Below are 24786 nucleotides of genomic sequence, written 5' to 3'. Positions count from 1 at the left end.
TAATTTTATTTATTATTATTGTTTTTTTTTTTAAAAAAAAAAAAGTTAGTCATATTACCTTAACGAAAGGAACAAATTATATTTGAAATATTATGTGCGTGTTAAAATTTAAAAAGTTAAAATCATTCCTTTGATTAAAATTTACATGTTAGGTTTTGCATTACTAAATTAAATGCATAAAAAAAAAATTACAATGAAAGATTTTTTTTTTTTAGCTTTTTCCATTTTCTTTTTTTGATCTACTTGAAAATGTGGTTTGGCGCAGTTTTCCTGTCACACAAATCACACATGTCACACATGATTTTATTTTTTTCCGAAAAAAATTCATTTTTTATTATAACTAACAAATTTGAAAAAAAAGGGAAAAAAAAAATCTAATACTAGTTGACAAATCTTTTTGATGATATAGAAACAATTTTCATAATTTCATAATTGTGTACACATTTTTTTTATAAATAATAATTTATATAAAATACATTTAAAAATCAAAAATAATTCATGAAAATTTTCTTGTCAACAAAGCGATTACAATTGATACTAGTATGAAAATTCCTGCATCAATAAAGTATATGGATACTTGCGAAAGTGTTGGATTTTGTTGTTGCTGTTGTGGATTATGATGTTGATTTTGATGTTGATTTTGATGTTGATTTTGATTATGATGTTGGTGATGATGATGTTGTTGTTGTTGTTGATGATGATGTTGTTGCTGTTCGTCAGATGATGTGGTATTTTCAGAGTTTATTATTTCTGTTGAATTAACACTTTTACTAGAATTTGCAATGATCGGATTCTTTTGTTGCTCTTCGTAAACAAAAGAAAATTGAGGCATATCTGGATCATTTTTTACTATATTATTGTTGTTATTGTTGTTATTGTTATTATCATCTGGTAAAGTCTCAATATTATTCAACTCACAAGTAGGACACTTCCAATTTCTAGATCTTTGAGCTAAAATTTTTCTCTCAGATTCAGTATAATCAATTCCACCTATCGCTCCATTAGATTTTGTTGTCATAAATCCTAGTAATCCTAAAAGTACGGTACGAATTCCCCATGCTGGTAACCAATATTCTGGATGATATCCGGTAATACTCAAACAGATTTTCTTATTGAGTTCAAATCGTCCATTTGGTGTCATAAGCATAAGATTCGGTGGTTTGAACGGGTATTCTGATGGTAAAAGAATACGTCCATGATATCTTCCACCTTCAAATTCAGTACCATCGGGTCCTCGAATAACAAAATGCCACTCAAAAAGATTATCCTAAAAATATTCATTTATATATATTTTAATATAATATAATAAATTAAAACATTTAATAAAAAAAGTATTTAAATGTACTTACTTCAAGAGGTTGAGCAGTATAATCGTTACATTTATCTTGCTGTAATTCACGAGCTTCTTGCAAAAGTCGTTTAACAGCTAATATAATAAAATCAAAAAAAGGTTTTTATAAACAAAAAAGTTTTTTAAAAATTATTTGAATAAAGTTTCCTATACCTGGACTTCTCATGTTATAAGACATTGTATTTGCCATTTTGTTCAAATGAAAGTTTAAAATTGCTTTTTTGTTTTGAAAGAGGCTTAGTTAAAGTTTCAAACAATAATTAAAAGCATGACCAAATAGGTGAAACTGGATATCTGTCACATGATGATTGGTGAAATTTTTAATAATTATAACAATTATAACAATTACAAACAATTACCACAATTACAAATTTACTGATTTTCTGATAAGCAAAACAAAAGATAGTGAGATTAATCACGATAAAACAAATAAAATTAAAATAATAAAATAATGGGTCTAATTTTAATCTATTCTCTTTTAAAATAAACATGGAAGTAGTAACTTTTAATTGGAAATTTACGGAATTTCTAAATAAAAAAGATCATTTTAAAGGTTCACCATATATTCTAATCATATTAAATCAACCAATTCAATATTCAAATGATATATTTCATACACTATGGGAAAATGGTAAGTTTTTAATTATTTGTATTATTGAATATTTAAATTTGACAATTAATTCATTATAATTGAATAAGTTTCATATTTATTTAAGCTTATTTAAGAATCTGTGCAGATGGTGGTGCAAATCATTTGTACGATGAATTTAAAGGAATGTCAGTAAAAAGATTATTTGTATGAAAAATATATAAAATATATTAAAATGATTATAAATTATCTGTCTTAGATATATTCCTCATTATATTAGAGGGGATTTAGACTCATTAAGAGATGATGTTCGACATTTTTTTCATTCTCAAGGAACAGTCATTCAACTTGAATCCGGACAAGAATCTACAGATTTCATGAAATGTATTGATCTTATTAGCATCAAAGAAGAAGAAGAAGAAAAGTCTTCAAAGTATGATGTATTGGCAATAGGAGCATCTGGAGGTAGATTTGATCATATAATGTCAAATATTCATTATCTATATAAACTTAAAGATGAAAGGAAAATTTATCTCTTGTCTGAAAAAAACTTGATTTTTTTGCTTGATAAAGTAAGTACGACTTCAATATACCAATATTCGATATATCAACATATTTTTCAAAAAAAATTCGATATAATGATAAAATTTTACTTTACCATTATAATGAGAGAACATGATATAATTTTGATATAAAAGATTAAAGATTTCGTTATATCGGAACTTGACTGTAAAAGGTAAAATAATTTAATTCATTTTAATTGATAGGGAAAACATAATATATTATGTGATAGAGAAATAGAAGGTCCAACGTGTGGAATTTTACCAATCGGTGTTCAAAGAGCCATTTTAACAACGACCGGTTTAAAATGGAATATAAGTATGTGTATCACTTAATCATTTTTTTTTTTTTAAAAAAAAATAAAATAAAATAAAAAATAAAAAATAAAAAATAAAAAATAAAAAATAAAAAATAAAAAATAATAATAATAAATTAAATATAAATCATTATCTTTTTCTTTCTTTCTTTCTTTTTTATTTTAATAGCAAATGTTACATCATCTTTTGGAGTTATGATTAGCACTTCAAATATTTTGATCAATGATGTTATAACAATTGAAACTGATGTTCCAGTTATTTGGACTGTAGAATTACAATTTAAATAAATTTAACGTTCTTAAATTCATTAAGAATGTTGTTGGGGTACAATTGGTTTCTAATATGAAAAGAATTTTTTTAATATAAGTAATTGAAGGTAATTAAGGTAATTGAAATATTTCAAAAATTCCTCACTCACCAATTCCCCTTGTTTACCATTTTCCCATTTTGCGTATTTGATTCCTTGTTCGTCTCGTTTTTGTGCTATCAAACGTTGTTCCTCTTTAAGCGCATTACGAACTGCACGAGCACAAATCTGAGTATATTTGAGATAACTTAAAAAAAACAAAAAAAAAGGTTACAAAGAAAGTTTTTTTTTTTAAAGTCTTATTTCAATTTATTTTAAAACGAAAAGGACATACGTAATGCCTGCTGTTTTCCAAGAAAAGGCCATTGATTAATATTTTAGAGACAATAAGCCCGCCTGTAAATGTGAATTATTTATAGCTTAAACGAGAAAGAGAAACGTAACAAATTGTATATATTTTTTTTTTAAAAAAAAAATCTCATCTAAATTCACTATATTGTCACGTGGAATCATATAATCACATGATCATTTGCTGCGGATAAATAAATTCATTTTCTATGCTTATTTAATATATATAGTGCCATAATTTTTATTAAATTCGGAATAATTACATTTAAATACGTCAATAAAATATGAAATGAATAATGAACGTTTAATATAATACTTAATTGGCGCCAGAAATTCTTTCAATCTTCAATCATAATCTTGCATGTTAAAGAAAAAAATTTTTTTTTTTTTTGCAAGATTGCGCCCAAAAATTAAACCACATGAACATCTATCTAAATAAACAATGGAAACTCAAAAAATACATTTCTAATTAAGGAATACTGATAAATTACATATACGCGGATACGCCCGCTTAAAGTTAATGTTTTTATATATATAAAAAATATATTTAACATAGAACAAAGAAATTTTTTTGTACGAATAAAAAAATTTTCCAGTTTCAAATTTTACATAACAAATGTTTCAGATTCAGATTGTAATATTGATGTTATTTTTTTTAAAAAAAAAAAAATTTTCAAATAACGCGAAATTAATTCACGCTCAAAAAGTTCAAAAATTTCAGAAAAGTTCAAAAATTAAAATTTATGAAATTTATGGAATTATATAAAATCAAAATGTATTAATTATAATAAAGTAAAAAAAAATTTTTTTTTTTTGATTATCGCGTCCTGATTATTATTATTATTATTATACGAGTTGTACAAAAACTGTACAAAACTGCGCCGAACGTTTTACAATTTAAAAAACAACAATGAAATTTAAATAATGGTTTTTTAGTTTAGGTAAAATTTACACACATTCAATTTAGATTTTTTTAAACAAAATTCAGTTTTTTAATAAATTTTAAACAGGTTCTCAAGCAAGAAAATTATTCAACTATAAAAATAAATTATCCAAATTTGACAAATTTGAATATTTTTATTTTTATTTTTATTTATTTTCGCGTATTTGTCTTATTTCTAGATTCGCGTTTTTAATTAAGTTTTTATAATGAATGAAAAAAAATTGTGGGACAAATTAACGGATATTTTTTTACGGGAAATAAATAAATAAAAACTAAATAAATATTTAAGTTCTGTTATGTATGTAAGCCACCACATTATATATAAAAACCTGTCAAATTTTTTAAATTACACGCGTATCAACTTTAATATTGTAAATGAAACACAAAGTTTCTGACCGTGAGAACGTCGCGTTTTATTAAAAAAGTTGTTAAATTGTGTTAATTAGGTATTGTTGAATCAACAATTAATACCCTACAGAATTTCTACGAAAATAATTTTCTTTTTAATAGGTAAAAAAAAAAACTAACGATATTTAATGAAATTATCTCGATAACCCAAATATTCCCTAAAAAAAAATGACTTTTATAAAGGGCATTTTTTTTCTTTTAACATACATCCATAAAAAATATTTGATATATAAAGATATGTATCTTTTTTGTATGTGTTTAAAAAAAAACTAATCCCACATAAAAATAAACAGCTAATATAAACCTAAAAGAAAAAAAAATTCAAGTAATAAACGTCGACACTACACGAGAAACTGTACAATAATAATTTTTTTTTTTTTTTTTTTTTTGATGTTTTTTTTTGATGTTAATAAAAAGAGATTTTTGACACGAAACGACGTAATATTATAGAATTAACTTTTTTTTTTTCGTGTGTGGCGACATTGTTCCTTATATATAAAAAATTCTTAATAAAATCTCCTCCTTTTTGTAATATTTTAATTTTTTTTTTGGAGATTAAGAAACGAAAAGATGAAATATTTTTATTTTTTTTTTTAAAAAAAAAAAATAAAACGGGATTAAAGAAAAAGGAGAAAATTTTACAAAAGGTGAAAGGATGCTATACAAAAAATTACAAAAATATATAAAATAAAGAAATTGTTTTTTAGTTTTTTAGAAAGGAATAACAAGAAACTATTATATGATTCAATCTTTACAATAAAAAAAAAAGTATTATTTTTGACAATATAAGCGGAAAGGAAAGGGAAAAAAAATGACTATATTACACGAAAATACTCACTACCACTTATATTAAAGTCTCTTATTATTATTATTATTATTATATATATTTTTTTTTTCTTCTTTTCCTTTTTTTTTTTTTCTTTTTTTTCTAAAAAAAAAAAAAAAAAAGGAAAAAAATTAAAGAATATGTTATTCCCTTTTTTATATATATTTATATTATTATTCCGTATTTTTTTTTTTTTTTCTTTTTTCTTTTTTTTTAAAAAAATTACCTAAACCCACCCAAAGTTTATTTTATTAAAATTTTTGTTTTTTTTTTCAAGCAATTTAATTATAATTAATTCCCTTACTAAAAATAGGGATCGTACACAAATGTGTTAGGGGGTACTGAGACTGTTGGATACCCTTCATTTTTTATCCACGATTGATAATATGGGGGATAATTTGAATTGAAAAGATTTGTACCACCATTTCCTGGATTAACGATTGTAGCGTTGTTACTAGTATTAGGAGAACTAAGTGGAGGTGTTACTGGTGCATTATTTGAACCATTATTATTACTCGCAGTACTGGAAGGCGATGAAATAGCGGGAAGTGTGGGAGATGGAGTAGAAGTTAGGTGTTCATGCTGATTTGATTGAGAATTTGATGAACTTGCTGTAGTAGGAGAGTGAGCAGAATTATATAACTCGGGAAGGGATGGTGATAAATCATGATACCCAGTTGTATATAATGGAACTTGACTAAGTGTGTTGATGGGATGGGTGGCAGATTCATTACCATTAGTAGCGGTAGTATAAAACACATCATTATCTGATCCTACTTGAGGATTATTACTCGATTGTGCTTGATGAGTAATTGATGCCAAATTCCCTGGTGTAGTAGGTTGACTTCCATTTCCATGTGAATGATTTGAATTTGACGATGAATACGAAGAAAATTGATAATCAGACCAACTACCATTAGTTTGAGAATTCCCACTATGTGGAGGTGAATGATAATAATTATTATATTCATTTTGATTAGATCCTATACTTGGTATTAAAGGTGGTTGTGTTAACAATCTTGGTGGAACTGAAGTATTAACATGAGATGTAATTGGAGGAAATTCATAATGTTGACGATTCATAAAAGGTCTCATAGGTGGCATCGGTAATGTATGAGATCCATCAGGGCCATTTGTGACAGGATGACCAGGTGTAGCATAAGATGTATAATGAGAAGAAGGATGCATAGCTGAAGAATAACCGGATGGGTTTGAACCAGTTGAATATGCTGAACGATATAAATCTTGATTCGAAGGTTCCATTTCAACCTTTATACGAGAAGTAGGAGAAAATTCCATATTTGTTAATCTTGTTGGGCTTACTGTGCCTCCAGCACCAGGCTTAGGAAGAATAGCATGTGGAGAAGTAGAAGATACCGAAGATTGTTTTCCTCCATAAGTCATCCCTTCCAATTCTGCAATGAAGATGGAATGATCATTGGATTGAAAGTTCATCGTCAGTGATGAACCTACGTGCATATTTACGGGAGTTGTGACAGTTGAAACAACTGTATTTGGTGAGTTTTGTTCACCTTGTTCATAAGTCGACTCTATCACGGGCGGTATCCTAAAATTTTGTTTTAATAAAAATTCAGGAGCAATTTCGAGAATGGCCAAACTTGGTATAGAGGAAGGAGTCTTGAGTTTACAGGCCAGGACATCTTCTTTTGTATAATAACTGATCATATGTTGACTAACACCATTAACCATAATTGACATTGTTTTTTTGATCAATCCACCTTTTTTAAATCGATAAGAATTTGTCAAACTTCCAACTAAAGCGCGCTCTTTATTCTTTTCAGCTTGAGATTCCATATCTGCACTATTACTTCGTTGTCTTTCTACTGGAGTCGAATCTTTTTTACCTGCTGGAGCTCTCTTATCAAGCTCACGATAAATAAGAAAATTTCCAAGGATTCGTGAAGGACTCCATACTAAACCATCAGTCCAACGTTTTATTCCGGATTCGCGTTCATCAAAAACAAATACACTTCCTGACGTTACGATTTTACGTTCTTTTTCTTGAAGACGTCGGCATATCCTCGGAAGTATACCACGTCTACAAGCTTCGAATATAAGTAAAGTATCTTGTGTCGTTTCAATATAACCTCGAAAAGTTGCTTCGATGCTCATGTTTTAATACTAAATTATTTAGTAAAGGATATCAAATTATTTTAGTTAAAACAATAATGATAAAATATTTATCAACAATTCTTTCTTTCTTTCAACAAACTGAAAATTGCAACTTACATCAAGAACGGGAGAAAATAAAACTTTTTTCTTTCCTGACGCGACTTTATGATAAGTATAATTTATACGAAAGAAATGGTTTAAATTCCTTATATTTTTATATATTTTTGTTTTTTTATATATATATAAATTTTTTTTTTTTTAGATTTTTTATCAAGAAAGAAAGTATCAAAATTTGAGGTTGGGTTGTTCCGACCGTCCAACGGGGGGATGTTTGTTTTATATGCGTACAGAACAGGCTTTGTGTGACGACTTTTTTTAGATATTTTAATTATATTTTACAGTACCTGGTATTTATCAGTAATATATATATAATTATATACACATATATATATATATATACACATACATATATATATATATATAATTTATGTGTTGATTATGATATATTGATAATATGAACCAGTTTTTTTTTTTTTAAAGTATATTTGTCAACTATGACAAATAGCAGATTGTGTACACTTGAGTTCAAGAAAAGTGGGGGTGAAGTTTGGTTTAGTTGCAGGAGCGAAAAGGGGGGGATGAAGAAAGGAGAATGTGCCAACGAAAAAAAAAAAAAAATATTTGATTTTGAATTGAATAAATAATAATTATAAATATAAAAAATCGTGATTTCTTTTTTTCAATATAGAAAGCAAAGGATTTCTAATAAACACAGTAAATGAAAAATATAATCAATAATAGAAAGAATATTATCTTCTCAGAGACCAAGAAATAAAATCAGAAGAGATAATATTATAATATTTTTTTTTTTTACAAGTGACTCATGCACAATATGAAAAGGAATAAATAAAAAAAATAATCTATAATATCGCAAAGACCATTAAAATAATAAAAATATACGGATTATAGCGATATCCAGAAACAAGGGATATTGGAGTTTTATCCGCAAAGGTCCGAGAAAATGATGTTTTGTTCTAGAAACAATTAATAAAATTATTATTTTTTTTTTTTCAAAAAAAAACAAAAAAAATTTTTTTTTTTTTTTTGCGATATAATAGGAGAGAGCGTGACGAAGAAATAAGAGATCTCTTTATATATACGTTATTCGTAAGTTTGAAATTTCTTTAACAGCTAATAGAAGGGGATTAAAGGACACCCTAACGTCTCAACAAAGCGACAACAGTTGAAACATTGATCGTTTTGTGTGAGATGATGGTTGAAGAATTTTCACGGTAATTTATTCTGTTTATTCGTCAAGTATTTTTCGGGCCCTTTTTGATCCACTGTTGTGCTACGCGCATATTAAAAAATGCGTGTTTGTAACTTTTTTTTTTTTTAATCTTTAGTATCGAGAGAAAAACTAACAGTGCATTTCCTGTTTGTATCCATGTAATACAAGTGTCAAATATACCAAATTGAGTTGGGATAAACTTTTTACATTGCAAGAATTTAAACTAACTTCTACAAGAGAGGATAAATCAAATGTTATTTATAATAAATTGTATAAATAATAAAAATAAATAAAAATAAATAAATAAAATAAGTAATAATATATATAATTTAATTTTAAATTATATATATATATATATATATATATATATAATATATATATATAAAATAATAATAATAATATTAAATCATAAAATAGGGAGAAGAAAAAAAAAATGTGTGAAATAGGAGTAACAGGGTCTGATTCATTTTCTGAAACTCAGATATCTATGTGCTCTTTACTCAAACAGTCAACAGTGTAAATACAACAATGAGTTACTTGAAAGTTTATTTTAAAATAATATATTATTATTTTTTTTTTTTTACAATATCTTCCAAATAAATTCCAGTTATTGGCGGGTTCAAACTAGGCTGGAGTCAGTTAGAACAATATTATTGTTAGAGAAAAAGTGAGAACAAATAACATAACAGAAAAAATTAGAATTCAAGTGCAATGAATGACAACATGTTGACATTTATTGACATTGTTCGATTTTTTGTTGTGTTTTTTTTGGTATTGATATCATAACAGCGGTTAATTCCATTATATCCCACGGCTCATCCCCGCGCGTCTCTTTACAAATATAGTAATATTGTATATATTTAAATGATAATTTTCATAGTCGGAAAATTTTAACTGTGATACCTACTTTGTTTTTTTCATTGTGAGGGTTTTAGCTGAACCTTTCAATGTGACAAAAAACCGGGTATATTACCTTCCGGTTAAATAAAAAAAAAAATTATTATTATAATTTTTTTTTTTCGCACAATATAAATAATTCTTTAAAGGGGAAAGAACATCATAAAAATTTACCCTTTGACCGATTTACAATAATTATTATAAAAAAAGATTTGCCAGGATAGAACAAATTGAAAAAATAATAATAATAATAATAATAATAATAAACGGAGAACGGGTGGCGCAAAGAATCATTACAGGGCTTATTTTGTTTCACGACAGTTTACCAATCTCGATTATTTACAAAATTGCACATATAATTACATATAATTGCATAAAACAGTATACAGGTTTCTAGGATTGTTCTAAGAGAAACCTTTTGTATGCTCATCGTCTATCGTGGATCTGGATCCCATCCTTTTAAATAATAAAAGTAACATTTGACAGATTCCCAACTTCCAAGCCAAGTTAGATTTGTCATACAAATTATTTCTCCAATTACGATTTGGTTTTATCTCCATGACTTAAAAAATGCTGTACAATGTTACGTGTAGTACAATAGTGTTACGATCCATTTCTGCAGTGTACTGCAAAAAAAAAAAAAAAATGAGAGAGAGTGAAGAGAAAGAAAAAAAAAAAAGAGGAAAAAAAAAATAATATTTTTTTTTCATGCAAAATTTTGTATGACCACTTTATCCATAAAAAGAGACGAAAAACACAAACAAGTCAAAATATATCAAATTGGGCACACGAAAATTTTTACTAAACTTAATAAATCGTAAAGTGAACACGAATAAACATTGAGAAAGTTTTAACGCCTTGCAGTTAGCTTGGGCGTTTTTTCCCAGTGTTTTCCCCCTCTGCTAAAAAATACATTTTATAGACTCGTGCGCGTTTTATAATATCTTTGTTACGTTTCTTTAAAATCTTTTTAATTAAATCTTAATCGACTCTAATTGAAACGATTATGTTAATATCTAAATTAAAATGATAAGAAAGAAAAAATAGGTTTTACGCCATTCTACATAATGAAAATAAATAATTACAATTCTTTTTGATGGTGCATAAAATAAAATTCCGTAATTTTTAAGATATTTATTCCGAATATTAATGATAGATATTAATTATACAATAACCCGCGTAGTATAATTATATAAAATGGGAAAAAGAAATTTATAAAACGACGTGATGCATAATTGTATAAAAAACAAATATGTGTTAAAGTATAAACTATAACACAAATGAGAAAATTTAGAATGTGATTATAGTATATTTATAGCTTATCATTTTTTTTTTTTTTATAGTCAGTCAATTGAATTTTCTGTTAATCGCGGATGACGGGATTCCTTCCGAAATTAACAAATTTCTTATAAACAAGTTTAGTTACAAGTTTATTTACTTTGTGCATGTAATAATGCCTATTGTTGGCCTAAATAAAAAAAAAAATGTTGGCGCTACTGTACAGTACACATTATGTATCCTGCACTGCGGTGATGCAATTTTAAATAAGATATATTGACATCTCATCCATTAATATCTAATTAATATGTTACTAAAAGTTATTAACTTATAAGGGTTCATTCAACGTTATCAAAAGTAAACGAAAACGAGGTAAAAAAAAAAAAAAATCTATTTTAAAGTGAATGAAATTGTGGAAATCAAGGGACCAATGTAGAACGTGTCGCGATTTACTGCATACGTTTTATAATATTCTGCCATTCTCACTGGATAAAATAGAATGAATGGAGAAAAAATTAGATCTTACAAGGTAAATAGAATATGCGCTATAGACTTGGTCCCCTGACCATTTAGTAAACTATTAAGACAATATATTGTGTATATCATAATCATAATAATAAATTTATACTGTATGCATAAACCGAAATTTTTTTTTATTTTTTTTTAAAAAAATAAAAAAAAACTAATGAAATTATAACTTTAAAAAAAAGTTGTCCTGATCTTACATGACAGTATATTCATTATAAAAGTTAGTCTCAATTTTTTACAAAATTTTCAAACTATGTACTGTACATTTATAAATTACGATTTCTTTAAAAAGGAAAAAAAATAAATTTAAAGTTTATAAAAAAGATTTAAAGAATATTTTTTTTATAGTAAAATATAAAATAAAATTCAATTAATATGCAATATTAACTTTGATTATAAATTTGAAGAATATATAAATATAAAAAAAATATGAATAAAATAATATATTTCATTAATAAATTTGATATGATATTAGAATTTTAAAAATAACATTTTTTTTTTATTTTGCAATTTAAATAATTTAAATTACAATAAAACAATAGTATATGCTATATTTATATGAATATGAAATATATAATTTTAAATTATACAATGTGGTTGAAATATTTTAATAGAATTTTTAATAATTATAATTTTTCATAAAAAAAATTAACTATTTGATAAAATTACTTTTAATAATATTCTTATTGAATATTATTTAATACAATAAATTTTACTTTATTTACTTTATTTATTAAATTATGATAAATAAAAAATTGTTATAATTGATTTTTTTATTAAATTATTTATTTATATAAAAAAAAATATTTTTTTTTAAAAAAAGTGTAATTTCAACTTTCTATTATTAAAGTAACAAAAGTAAGAATAAAGTAAATAGTAGTTTAAATAAACTTTATTTATATAGAATTAATATATACTGTACAATTTTAAAATCAGCTATTTTTTAAAGAAAATATGGTATAGTAAAATTATATAAATTTATTTTCAATTTTTTAATATTTTAAATTTCTTTTTAATTTATTTTTATTTATTTTTATTTTTATTTATTTTAAAATTATTTGTAATGTTATTATTTTATTATATAAATGAAAGAGTTATATAATTCATTAAATATAATTTATATATAATTTTTATTTATTTTATTTAAATAATAATATTAATTATATTAAACCACTGAAAAATCTTAAATAAGTTAAAAATTTACTTATTAATTATATAAAATTTTCAAAAAATTACTTATTTTAAAGGTATTTTTCAAAAACTTTACCTAATAATTCAAATTTAATAAATTTACACCATATACAGTAATAATTTTGTTTTTTTAATTTTAATATTTACTAAAATACAAATATATAATATAAAGTAATTTTTATTTAATATAAATAAAAAAATATTAAATTTCTAGTTATATATATATAATTTTATATTGTTTTTAATTTTTTATAAATAAATATTTGTTATATTTCTATATAGTAATTATTTATAAAATTTTTTAATTAATTAATTAATTTTAATTAACTTATTAAAGTATTAAATTTCAGTTTTTTAAACTATTAATATTCTATATAATTAATTTTATAAAATTTTTAGTTTTAATAATTATTAATTAATTTACAGTTATATAAATATACAAGGTAAAATATTTGAAATAATTTTTTTAAAGAATTATTATTATTTATTATATTAATCTTACTTTTTCTTATTAGGTAATAAAATATTTTATTCATTTAAATGGTCATCTCAGAAGATTAAAGATTTATTTCAGCCAGTAAAATTAAAAAATTAAATTTAAGTATACCTTCTAAATTATTTGCTAAACTTTGATTGTTTTATAAAATAAATTTACTAACCTAATCACAATCTGGTAATACCATTTCTATATAACAAAAAAAAATAAAACAAATTTGAAATCTTAAACGAAAATGAGAAAATAATTAATTTATCTTCAATTACTGGTAAATATATTTAACTGAATGTAATAATATTAATATCTGTATTATTAATTTCTTTACTTATATTTATTTTTATTTTTATTTTTTTTTTTAAAACTTTATTATAGATGCGATCATGTCTTATTATAATCAGTTAATCACACTTACTTACATATATAAACTTACAAAATATAAGATAAACAAATACATATAAGAATTAAGCATTATGAAACAAGACTACTTTTCATAAAGAACAAGTCGACCTGTCACCTAAACGATCATATCATTGTTAAAAACCATGATGCGACCTCAAATTCAAATGACGTCATGATCTACCTAAAAATTTGCCCAGTGACCGCCACGATGGAATGCCAAATCATTCCATTTATTCCAATTACTTTCTAACATATTACAGTCAACATTTTTAACATCCACTTCAGTGCGTTTACTATGTGACTTAGCTTTTTTATCTTTACCGCTAATACTGCACCGCTTTTCTTCCTCTTTTTTACTACGTTATAAATAACGTAGTTTATGATTCTTTCTTTATTAAAAAAGCTGTATGTACATACTATCGGATACAGAATGATGAAATAAACGAAAACAAATTTTTATAAATAATTCGATTAACTTTCTTTATATTTATTTAATAGATAAAAGAAATATATTTTTACAGTCAATCTTCATATAAACAAACTAGCTTTTAAACCTCAATTCGCTATAGCTATATGAAGATTTTAAGAGATTTGATTGATTAATTCGTTATAGCAAGGGAAATTGATTATAGTTGTCTGAAAATTTACTATATCAAGATTCACTATATCGTTTTCGACTGTATTCGTATCATTATCATCATTTACGGATGTCTCATCTACAATGTATTTTCAGCATCTTTCGATATAATTATGTACTATCCCTTAAACTGTTTTCGCAACTAAATTTTTTGCCTGCAATTTTATTTTTTAATTAAAGACACTTTTAAATACCTTAAAATGTTTTATTATATAAACCAATATTTTTATAATAAATTCTATAGTATTTTCTAAGTAAAAATCGAAAAAAAAGTTCAATTTAATTAATGATTTTTTAAAAGTAAATGATTGACAAATTATAACAAATAGTAGCTAAATTTTTCAAATTGAAATATCTTTTTATCCATTTAATAACTCTAGAAATATAAAATCACCACCATTGATGTGTCTTAATAAGAAAAATCTGATAGAAATAAAATTGTCCTTCTACAAATATTATGTGACAGGATAACTTATAAAATCTAAAAATTTATAAATCAATATAACTTTTTATTTACCAATTTTAGAGTTATGATTTTATTACCATTAAATGCACTTTAATAAGAGGAATCTAACAAATATAATTTCATCTTTTTATGATCATTAGATCTTAAGATATTTTAAAAATTCAAAAATTTTTAAAATTAATTTTAACCCCTACAGTTTAAGGGATATTACTGTATGGTATATTATGAAATTTAGGACAAATTTTTCCTTATAATGAATTCATTTTTAAGACAATTATAAAATTTAGGATAGTTATCTAATGATAATTTAGACTTAAACTTAAATTTGGATTTAGTATCTAATTCTCACAATTTATGCCTTATTGTAATATAAAACAAGCCAATTACAAAAGAAAAATGTTAGTCTTTGTATAATGCATTATAGAAATATTATTCTATATAGATTATTAAAAGAATATTCTGAATATATCAATTTTAATGTACTTTTATTATATATAATCAAAATATCAAATTTGAAAAAAATCTCGTTAAAATTATTAATAAAAATATCTCAAGTTACTATGGAGATATTATATCTCCAATATATAATAAAGAACTCATAAATTGATTTAAAGTTTTTCAGATTGGTAATTACCAATTTTTTTTGTATTTTACTAACTTTACTAATTTACAGCCAAGTTACTATAGGTTTAATGGGTTATATACTATTATTAATACTTTAATAGATTTATTTGTTAACTTTAATAATCTCATCATAAAGACCAAATATACCTATTAGACTCTATAGATTTTATTTACGAAGTTTTAGTATCAAAAGTAATATTACTCTGATTCAAGAAAATCATAATAATAGTATAATACTTAAAGATGTAAAAGAAATTTTAACTGATAGTACGGTGCAAAACCTTTATAATAGGAACTTAAAAAATTTAAATAAAATTTGATTTTATAATTGAATTTTAATTTTATAAAAAGAATTAAGGAATTGATTTAAAAAATAAAAAAAGTCTCAATTTTTTAAATTATGTAAGCATTACGTGATACATATATTAGCCTATCTTATTAATTATATGATATAAAAATTTATATAATATATTTGTTTATTGTATTTTATTATAAACTGATGAATCAGATATATGATGATGAGATTTATATTTTATTATGTGCATTTTTTGACCAAATTAAAGTAAAATTACTTAGTTTTTGAATTCTTTTGTTTATAAATTTATCATCTGAACTGTCTTTTAAATATCATTATTTATAACATTAAATTGACTTATACTTAAACAATTTTGTTCATTAAATATTTTTTTTGCAATATTAGAACTTTTTTTTCTTCTTAACATATTGAAAAAAAATCTGAAGTATAATAACAATTAATATTACATTAAATGTAACTAAAAAAAATCTGTAATGCAAAATTAGACTAGTCTCAATTTTAACTAAATTTGGTCAGTATATTCAAATTACAGATTTTTAAACAGCTAAAACTTAGCCAAAATTTAATTTAGAAAAAAAATAACTGATAATTTTTAAAGCTAATGATCATATCAATAAAAATTATCAGTTAAATTTTTTACTTAATATAAAAAAATTTTTTTTTAGAAATTTATAACATCACGATGTTAAACCAACTGAAATCTTATGTTTACTAAATAACAATATTTAATAAGCATTAAAATTTTATATTTATTAAGCAATAAATGCTTAATATATTAAATAAGTATTAAATTTTAATATTTATTAACCATTTAATTTATTAAGCATTTTATTAGTATTTTAAGTAAATACTTAAATGCATTTTACCAACATACCTTATATTTTATAAGTGCTAATAATAAATATTAATAAATTACTTTAACCAACATCATTGCGGCAAATTTATGAAATTTGAAAAAAATTCTGCTGCGCCCTCGGAAATTAAAATTGACTTACAGAAACATTAAGCTTTTTTCCTAAAAAATGTTAAATGTGACGCACCTTTAACACTGGAAAAATTGGTTAGGTAATGGAAAAATTGGTTAAACGTAAGATTTGGGTACAAAAAAATTTTTCAGAGCTCATTTTTGACTGTTCACTAATAAATTTGGAAAATTTGGTGACTAAAAGACTGTCAAATATTTATTTAATTTGACATGACAGACAAATTCATAAATCCGCCGTGATGTCATGATGAATCAATCAATTGTTATTATACATAAGTAGTTGAGTATAGAGGTTTTGCACTATATTGAATTTGAAGTATATATTAATAGATGATTGATTAATACTATTGTTTATTAAAAATAAATTTTAAAAAAATAAACAGATTAAATTTATAATATATGAATGTTAGCAATTCATTATTTTAACTAGTTTAATATAAAGAATATATAAGAAATACCAAATAATAAGGAAATAAAAATAATAATTAATAATTTGAAATTATTTAGTGTTATTAAAAATAAAGTCTCTGATGTGTAAATGTGAATCTATATATATGACTATGTAATATTATTAAATAATCAAAAATGATATTAATAATCAATAATCAAAACTAATAGAATTTTTTTTTTAATAATCACCTTTATAATTAAAACCACATTTATATCTAATATAATAATGAAAAGTTGTATTGCATACTCTAATTTAATAATGTCAACTGTATTAATAATACCAAAAAACTTATCAAATTTTTATTTGAAGAAATATATTTAGATAAGGATAATTTAAATATTATTCATGAGAAAAAGGTCTCTGGTTGTATTTTTATTAAATTAACTGAAGATAAACTTAAAGAATGGGAAGTAGCAAATGGATCAGCTGAATTGAATCATTTAAAGCTTTACGATTAGATCACTATAATTAGCCAATAAAAATTTATTTACTTATTAAAAACATTACAGTATTAACTTTATTTTTACAGCTACTTTATTATTTTTGTTAATTTTGTTAAATCATTTAGTTGCATTTTTTATTTATAAATTCAGATTTTTGAAGTTTTAATTTAATATAACTTAAATGCAAATATTTATTTTTTTTATTTTTTTATTTTTTATTTTTATTTTTTATTGTTAGTTTTAAGATTTACACTTTTATTTTTTTATTTTTAACTTTGATTTGAAATATGATTACCTTTAACTAGTATTGTTGTATGAAACAGAACTCTATCTACTACTAAAATATATTACCAGTAGAAATTTCACTTTTATATGAAATCTTTAGGATTTTCGTAAATATAATTAGTTAATTAACTAAAAGGAAAAAAATCATAACAATGTAATATAAAATTTTCTTTTATAGTAGAATCTTTAAAGAATTTTATATATAAATTTTATTTTAAACCAGTATTGAGCAAGTATTAGGCAATTGGATAATTAAATATTTTGGATATTTGTTTAAACTTAAATGTTCAAAACCTGTATAAAATTTATTTAAAATCAAATTATTTAATTTACTAAATATTTACTTTTTTAACATTTCAATATTATATTTATATTTTATTTTTAGTTTCAGTTAATAAAATATTAGAATTTTTGAACAATTTTATACTGTTTAAAACTACATTCAAAACTAGTATGTCTAAAACTGATTTTGAATAGTTCAAAATTGTTCAATTAGAAAAACTAATTAGATAAATCTAAAATTCAATATTATTTTAGGTCTGTAAATCAAAAAGATATTTTTGGAAATAAGCTTATAGAGATGGTTGTAAAAAAAATGAACTCAATAAATTATTTAATAAAACTTTCTTTTAGAAGAAGAGAGTATAACAATAATTTTTAAAATCAAAATACAATTGCTGATTATAAATCTGTAATTAGTGAAATTCATACACAGATTGATAATATTTTTATAAAAAATCATCTAGATATCATTAAGATTATATAAGCAATTTAAATGAAAAATTCGTCTGCAGAGTCTTGCTTCTAAGTCTGATGAAACTATTGATATAATTCCTTCTTTTGGTTACATTGTGGGCCTCACTGATAATTTTTTAATGTCAATTAAAGATTTTACTTGCAAAACTACCTTTTTGATAATATTAGTTTCAGCTTGTTATCTTTTAGATTTGTATGGAATCAATATCAGAAATTACATTAGGATATGTCACTCTTTTGTTTTTAAATATATTGCTTTAAAATATAATATTACTGTTACTTATTTAAGTTTCAAAAAAAACTAAAGAAAAAGATAATTTAAAATTAGTTTCTTTTAGATGAAACTTAACTGTGCCCTTATGAAGTAATTTCAGCATTTTTATTCTAGATTAGTACTTGATAATAGAAGAACTACATATTCTAGTTGCTGTAAACGCTATTGCAAACTAGATTAAATTTATTATTAAGATTTTTTCATCTGATTTAACTGCTAAAAATATAAGGATTCTTTTAGCCTTTTTTATGCAAAATGCTGGCACAGAATTAAAGACTATTTTAGCGTTAAGTAACTGGTTAAGCAATTTAGTATACTAGCATTTTTATCAACAAAAAATTAAACAGGTACTAAAGTATAATTAGATATTATCATTAATTTTTACTAAAACTTATACTGATTAGATAGATAATAAATTAATTTAATTAATTTTTACAATAATTATACTTATCTAAAATTATACTACCCTCCTATTTTTACTTTACATTAAGTATAATAAAATAGTCTTTTTATTTTACTTATATGATAATTATGATGTAATTTTAACTCTTATAATACTTATTGCAGCTAATAGAATAGCCGTTAGTACATAAAGTAATTTATCTCAATAGTAGGTGGAGTTTTTCTAATGATTGATAAATCTAAAACTTTTTAAATTATAATTAGTTTCAGAAAAATATAAAAACAATTTAAACAATTAATTTTATTATAAAAAATAGCTTCAGATTGAATTTAATTAAACTAAAATTTTTAAAAATAGCATCTTTACCTTTGACTTTATTTTTTTATTTTGTATTCTTTATTTTCAAATTATATTTTCTTTTTAATACTATTCTTATTTTTTGTTTTTAAAATATAATTATCTTTGTAATTGTTTTACTTTTATATTTTTATTTAAAATATAATATTATTCTTAATTCTAGTATTTTTTATTTTTGAAATAATGTTTTTTTTTCGCAGCGCATTGCAATTTTATTAAAGTAAAAAATAAAGAAAATATATATCAAGTAAAATTCCTTAATAACTACTCTAACATCGTTATACTAATAGTACCTCACATATGTACTATCAAGTGATCATTTGACTCTGTAGATAGACTTCATTTAGTAATAGGTTATCTTAGTTATAAAAGCCCTATCTTTAATATCTGGTAATTACAGAACCTATTTTGAAATGATATTAACTTTTAATTTCATTATTTATTTTTATATTCTTTATTTTAGAATATAATATTACTTTTGATCTTATTAATGTTTTATATTTTTAAGATAATATTTTTATTATTTATCTTTATATTCTTTATTTTAAAACTAAAGTTGCTTGCTGAAACTAAAAAATTTCAGTATACTAAAACTGCTAAAACTGCTGAAATTATTTTAGTATTTTGGCATTATATATTATATAATATACATATAGTTTTAGCATTATATATTATATAATATTAACATTTGATAATTATTTTTTTTTAAAAAAAAAAAATTAAAAAAAATTAATTAATTTTTTAAAAATTCCAAACAAATAGTACCTAAATGAATAAAAGTAATTTCATTTTTTTCTTTATTTTTCATAACTTTTAATGTTCCTTTTTTTTTATTCTTTATTAAGAACAGTTTTTTAAAATAAATTTTGTCAGTAGATACTTTTTTATTTGCTTTTACTTTTAATATTTCTCTTTTCTTTATTCTTTAGAAATATATAGCTTAAAAAACTTTTTGAACCTTGAAATAAGTATTAATTGATATTAGAAAACTTAACTAATACCAATTTTTTTTTTATTTTCTAAACTTTTAATAACTTCTTAGATAATTCTTGAAAGTAAGTAATATATAATTGAATATAGTAATACTAATGGTATTAAGAAATCAGTATAAATAATACATTTTTTTTTATTTTTTAAATTGTTTGTTAAAATCAAATTAATTAGAATTATATTTAACTATTAATAATAAATTAGGCTCTTTTTTTTAAAAAAAAATAAAAAAATAAATAAAATAACTAATACTTTTTTTTTATAATTTGATTTTGAATACTAATACAAAATTATATTAAAATAAGATTCTGCTTACTTATAAGATAGGTTACTTTCAGACCTAAGGTAAAAATTATATATAAAATTCTTTGCAAATTCTATTATAAAAGGAAATTTTATATTACATTGTTATAATTTTTTTCCTTTTTAGCTAATTAACTAATAAAATTTAAGAAAAAAGTAAAATAAAAATCATTAGTAAAGAGCTAATTTTTATGGTAATTTTTATCAGTATAAGTAAGTAGGATCTTCATTGAAACTCTATTAAAATATTAATATTATTTATATTAAAATTATACTAAAATGCTAAAACAGCTTTTGGCAGTTTTAGCATTTTAGTATTTCAGAAATTTTAGCATTATGTAAGAAGTTTCAACTTTTAGCATTAAGTTAAATAAGTTTTAGCAGATTAATCTTATTTAAAATATAATATTACTTTTAATCTTATATTAATTTTTTATTTTTACATTTTTTATTTTAGAATATAATACTATTTTTAATTTAGCGTTTTATATCTTTAGAATGATATTAATGTTTGATTTTATTATTTTTTATCCCTGTACTTTACAGAAACTGCAAGATTGTAGCGATGACTTAATACGTAGTAACTGCGTTATAAATAAGGTTGCTTGTCTAAACCTCCTCAAAATCCTACGATTAGTTTCGTCAAAATTTTACTATAGATTTATTATAGTTTCGGCAGAGTTTCGGCAGTTTCGGCATTTATAATAAGTTTTGGCAGTTTCACCTTTCTCCAAAGTTTCGCCAGTTTTTTAATATAACTTTAATATAGTTTCAGCAGAATTTCGCTTTTCGGCGAAACGCCATCTTACCTAAACCCCTAGGTTTCGGCAAGCAACCTTAGTTATAAATACATAGTGATCACATTATGTAATCGTAAAGAAATTACATATATGCAGTTACTGCGCATTAAGCCATCGCTACGATCTTGCAATTTCTGTAAAGTATTTTTGAAATATTATTTTAGTTTTTTAGTAGTATAGATTTACTTAAACTTTTTTTTTTTTTAAGTCATTATTGTTATTATTAAAAAATTTATAATACAATAAATCATATTAGTAACATTTATAATTAAAGAATTAGCAAAAATTCTAATATATTAATATATTTTTAAGTAAAGTTCATATACAGTCCCTCTCGATATAACGAACCCTAGGTTCCAGCTGATCAGGGCTTCGTTATAAGCAACTTCGTTAACACTATAATGAATTATTCGGTATTGTATAACGAATTCTTCGGTATAGGAATATCAGTTATACAGATCATGTGACTTGTTGATCTGATTACCGATAATTTAACATTTTTTTTAATCTTTTTTTTATAGGGGTGCTTTCTAAACTTCAAAATAGATGCCTAGAATGAGAAGTAAGTGGGAACTGGGGGTTTTTTATATTAATTTCGTTTAAGAACATTTACTAATGTTCTTTTTTTATTTTTTTTATTGTAGGGAACTTCCTGGACTTCGAAATGGACGCCTGAGACGAGAAGTAAGTGGGGAACTCAATTTTTTTTATTTAAGAACATTTACTAATGTTCTTTTTTTATTTTTTTATTATAGGGAACTTCCTGGACTTTGAAATGGACGCTTGAGACAAGAAGTAAGTGGGAAACTCGATTTTTTTTATTAATTTCGTTTAAGAACATTTACTAATGTTCTTTTTTATTTTTTTTATTGTAGGGACTTCGAAATGGACGCTTGAGACAAGAAGTAAGTGGGGAACTCGATTTTTTTTATTAATTTCGTTTAAGAACATTTACTAATGTTCTTTTTTATTTTTTTTATTGTAGGGACTTCGAAATGGATGCTTGGGACAAGAAGTAAGTGGGACAACTCAATTTTTTCTTTTAATTTCGTTTAAGAACATTTACTAATGTTCTTTTTTATTTTTTTTATTGTAGGGACTTCAAAATGAACGCTTGAGATAAGAAGTAAGTGGGACAACTCAATTTTTTCTTTTAATTTCGTTTAAGAACATTTACTAATGTTCTTTTTTTATTTTTTTATTATAGGGAATGCTTCCTGAAGTGTTCTATATAAAAATGTTTATTATAATTCCTTTTTTTTGTAGGAATACTGTTTAACAATAACTGACTATATAATAAATAAATTATTAATGATATATTAATTTAACTAGGAGTGTCCTTACCCCTGTGATAAATATAAATTAATAACAATTCACATCGAATCCTAATACAACCGAATTAATGTAAATTAATGTAATTCTGCCTAAATATTAAATAAAATAGCCAGAATTATTAATCCTGATACGATCCTGATACAATCCTGATCCATAATTTAAATATAAAACACAGGGGTGATATTTAATGTCATAATGCATCAATATTTATTAATAATTACATTTAATTATAAAGAAATTCTTCATTATAACTGAAAAAAAATTCGTTATAAAAAAAATCCGTTATATCGAGAGGCATTTTTATATAAGAAATTCACACACTTTACTTCGTACTACATTATACGGTAAATAAATAGTAAACTTCGTTATATCAAGGTTTTTTTCATATTTAAAATCGGTACCACACTGTATGATCCGTTATATCGTGTTATTCGCTATATCGAGGTTCGCTGTAGAGAGGGGTGACTGTAGTAAGTTTAAGTATTTATTACTTATTAAAAGAAATTAAATTATGAAATAGTTATACTGTATTTATATAAAATATAAAATACTATATATGCTGATTTTTAGAATTAGTCTAAATTAAGATTTTTATAAAAATTTAATATTTTAGTAAAATTAATATTACACAAATCTAAATTAAATATGTGTTACATATTTATATAACTCAAATTTAATAAAAAATAAAAAAATTTTTTTAATCAATATTCAAAAATAACAGTAATAAACACTTCTTTTTTTCCCATCACTGCCTATCACTTTTCCATCATTTTTTTATTCATTTTTATTAAATATGACAGAAAAGTTTATAAGCATATATAGCAGTTATTTTTGGGTTTACCGTGAAATTCCGACAAGCACAATCCTGATATGATAAAATCCCAAGGCACGTATTCCAAATAAAGACAATATACTGAACGATCAAAATCCTGAAAGTATCATATCCCGAATGGTCTAAAATCCAGAATTTAAATTTCCTGAAAATTCAAGTTACTGATGAGTCAAAATCCTGACACAATATTATAATTTTGAGTATCTCTTTGATTTTTGTTTACTAGGAAGATCCTACTGATTATATTTTGCGACAATTAATACAATCATATATACAATACATATGCACTATTTTCAATTTAAATGATAAAAAATTGCAATTTTGATTTATGACTTACATGTTACAATATAATATATAGTGAGATCACGCAGTAGTAATTGACATAATAACTTCTTGGCAAATTATGCAAATTATTAACAATTGTGCAATCACTACGATCTTTTCTTTATTGTGTCGGGATTTTGACTCATCAGTAACTTGAACTTTTAGGAATTTTGAATTCCAGATTTTGGACTATTCAGGATATATTTCTTTCAGTATTTTAATCATTCGGGATATTGTCTTAGTCGGAAATAGGAGTGTCAAGATTTTATCACATCGGGATTATGGTTATCGGGATTTCAGGAGGATCCCGTTATTTTTAAGTAATAAATAAAAGAAAAAACT

General features: G+C 23.0%; 3 protein-coding genes across 3 annotated transcripts; 1 reads left to right on the top strand and 2 right to left on the bottom strand.

The window, feature by feature from the left end:
- Nucleotides 1-311: 311 nt before the first annotated feature.
- Nucleotides 312-1602, bottom strand: OCT59_021820 (uncharacterized protein). The gene is made up of 3 exons (XM_066146766.1): nt 1505-1602; nt 1350-1426; nt 312-1267 (listed from the first exon to the last, which is right to left on the bottom strand). The coding sequence occupies exons 1-3, from the start codon at nt 1539-1541 to the stop codon at nt 497-499; spliced, it is 885 nt and encodes a 294-aa protein (XP_066005872.1). The 5' UTR covers nt 1542-1602; the 3' UTR covers nt 312-496.
- Nucleotides 1603-1840: 238 nt separating this feature from the next.
- Nucleotides 1841-3105, top strand: OCT59_021819 (uncharacterized protein; the record flags this gene model as incomplete). Its single annotated transcript, XM_025323665.2, has 5 exons — nt 1841-1982; nt 2068-2128; nt 2200-2512; nt 2708-2819; nt 2987-3105. The coding sequence occupies 5 exons, from the start codon at nt 1841-1843 to the stop codon at nt 3103-3105; spliced, it is 747 nt and encodes a 248-aa protein (XP_025166524.1).
- A 2104-nt stretch (nt 3106-5209) lies between these two features.
- OCT59_021818 (uncharacterized protein) lies at nt 5210-9087 on the bottom strand. Its single transcript, XM_066146765.1, has 2 exons — nt 7901-9087; nt 5210-7792 (listed from the first exon to the last, which is right to left on the bottom strand). Exon 2 carries the CDS (start codon nt 7781-7783, stop codon nt 5954-5956), a length of 1830 nt encoding a protein of 609 aa, XP_066005871.1. The 5' UTR covers nt 7784-7792; nt 7901-9087; the 3' UTR covers nt 5210-5953.
- Between the last annotated feature and the right edge of the window lie 15699 nt (nt 9088-24786).

This window comes from Rhizophagus irregularis, chromosome 30 (genome assembly GCF_026210795.1).
Source record: "Rhizophagus irregularis chromosome 30, complete sequence".
Taxonomy (NCBI): Eukaryota; Fungi; Glomeromycota; class Glomeromycetes; order Glomerales; family Glomeraceae; genus Rhizophagus; species Rhizophagus irregularis.
Note: the sequence above shows the minus strand (reverse complement) of the source record. Positions and strands in the feature narration are given on the sequence as shown.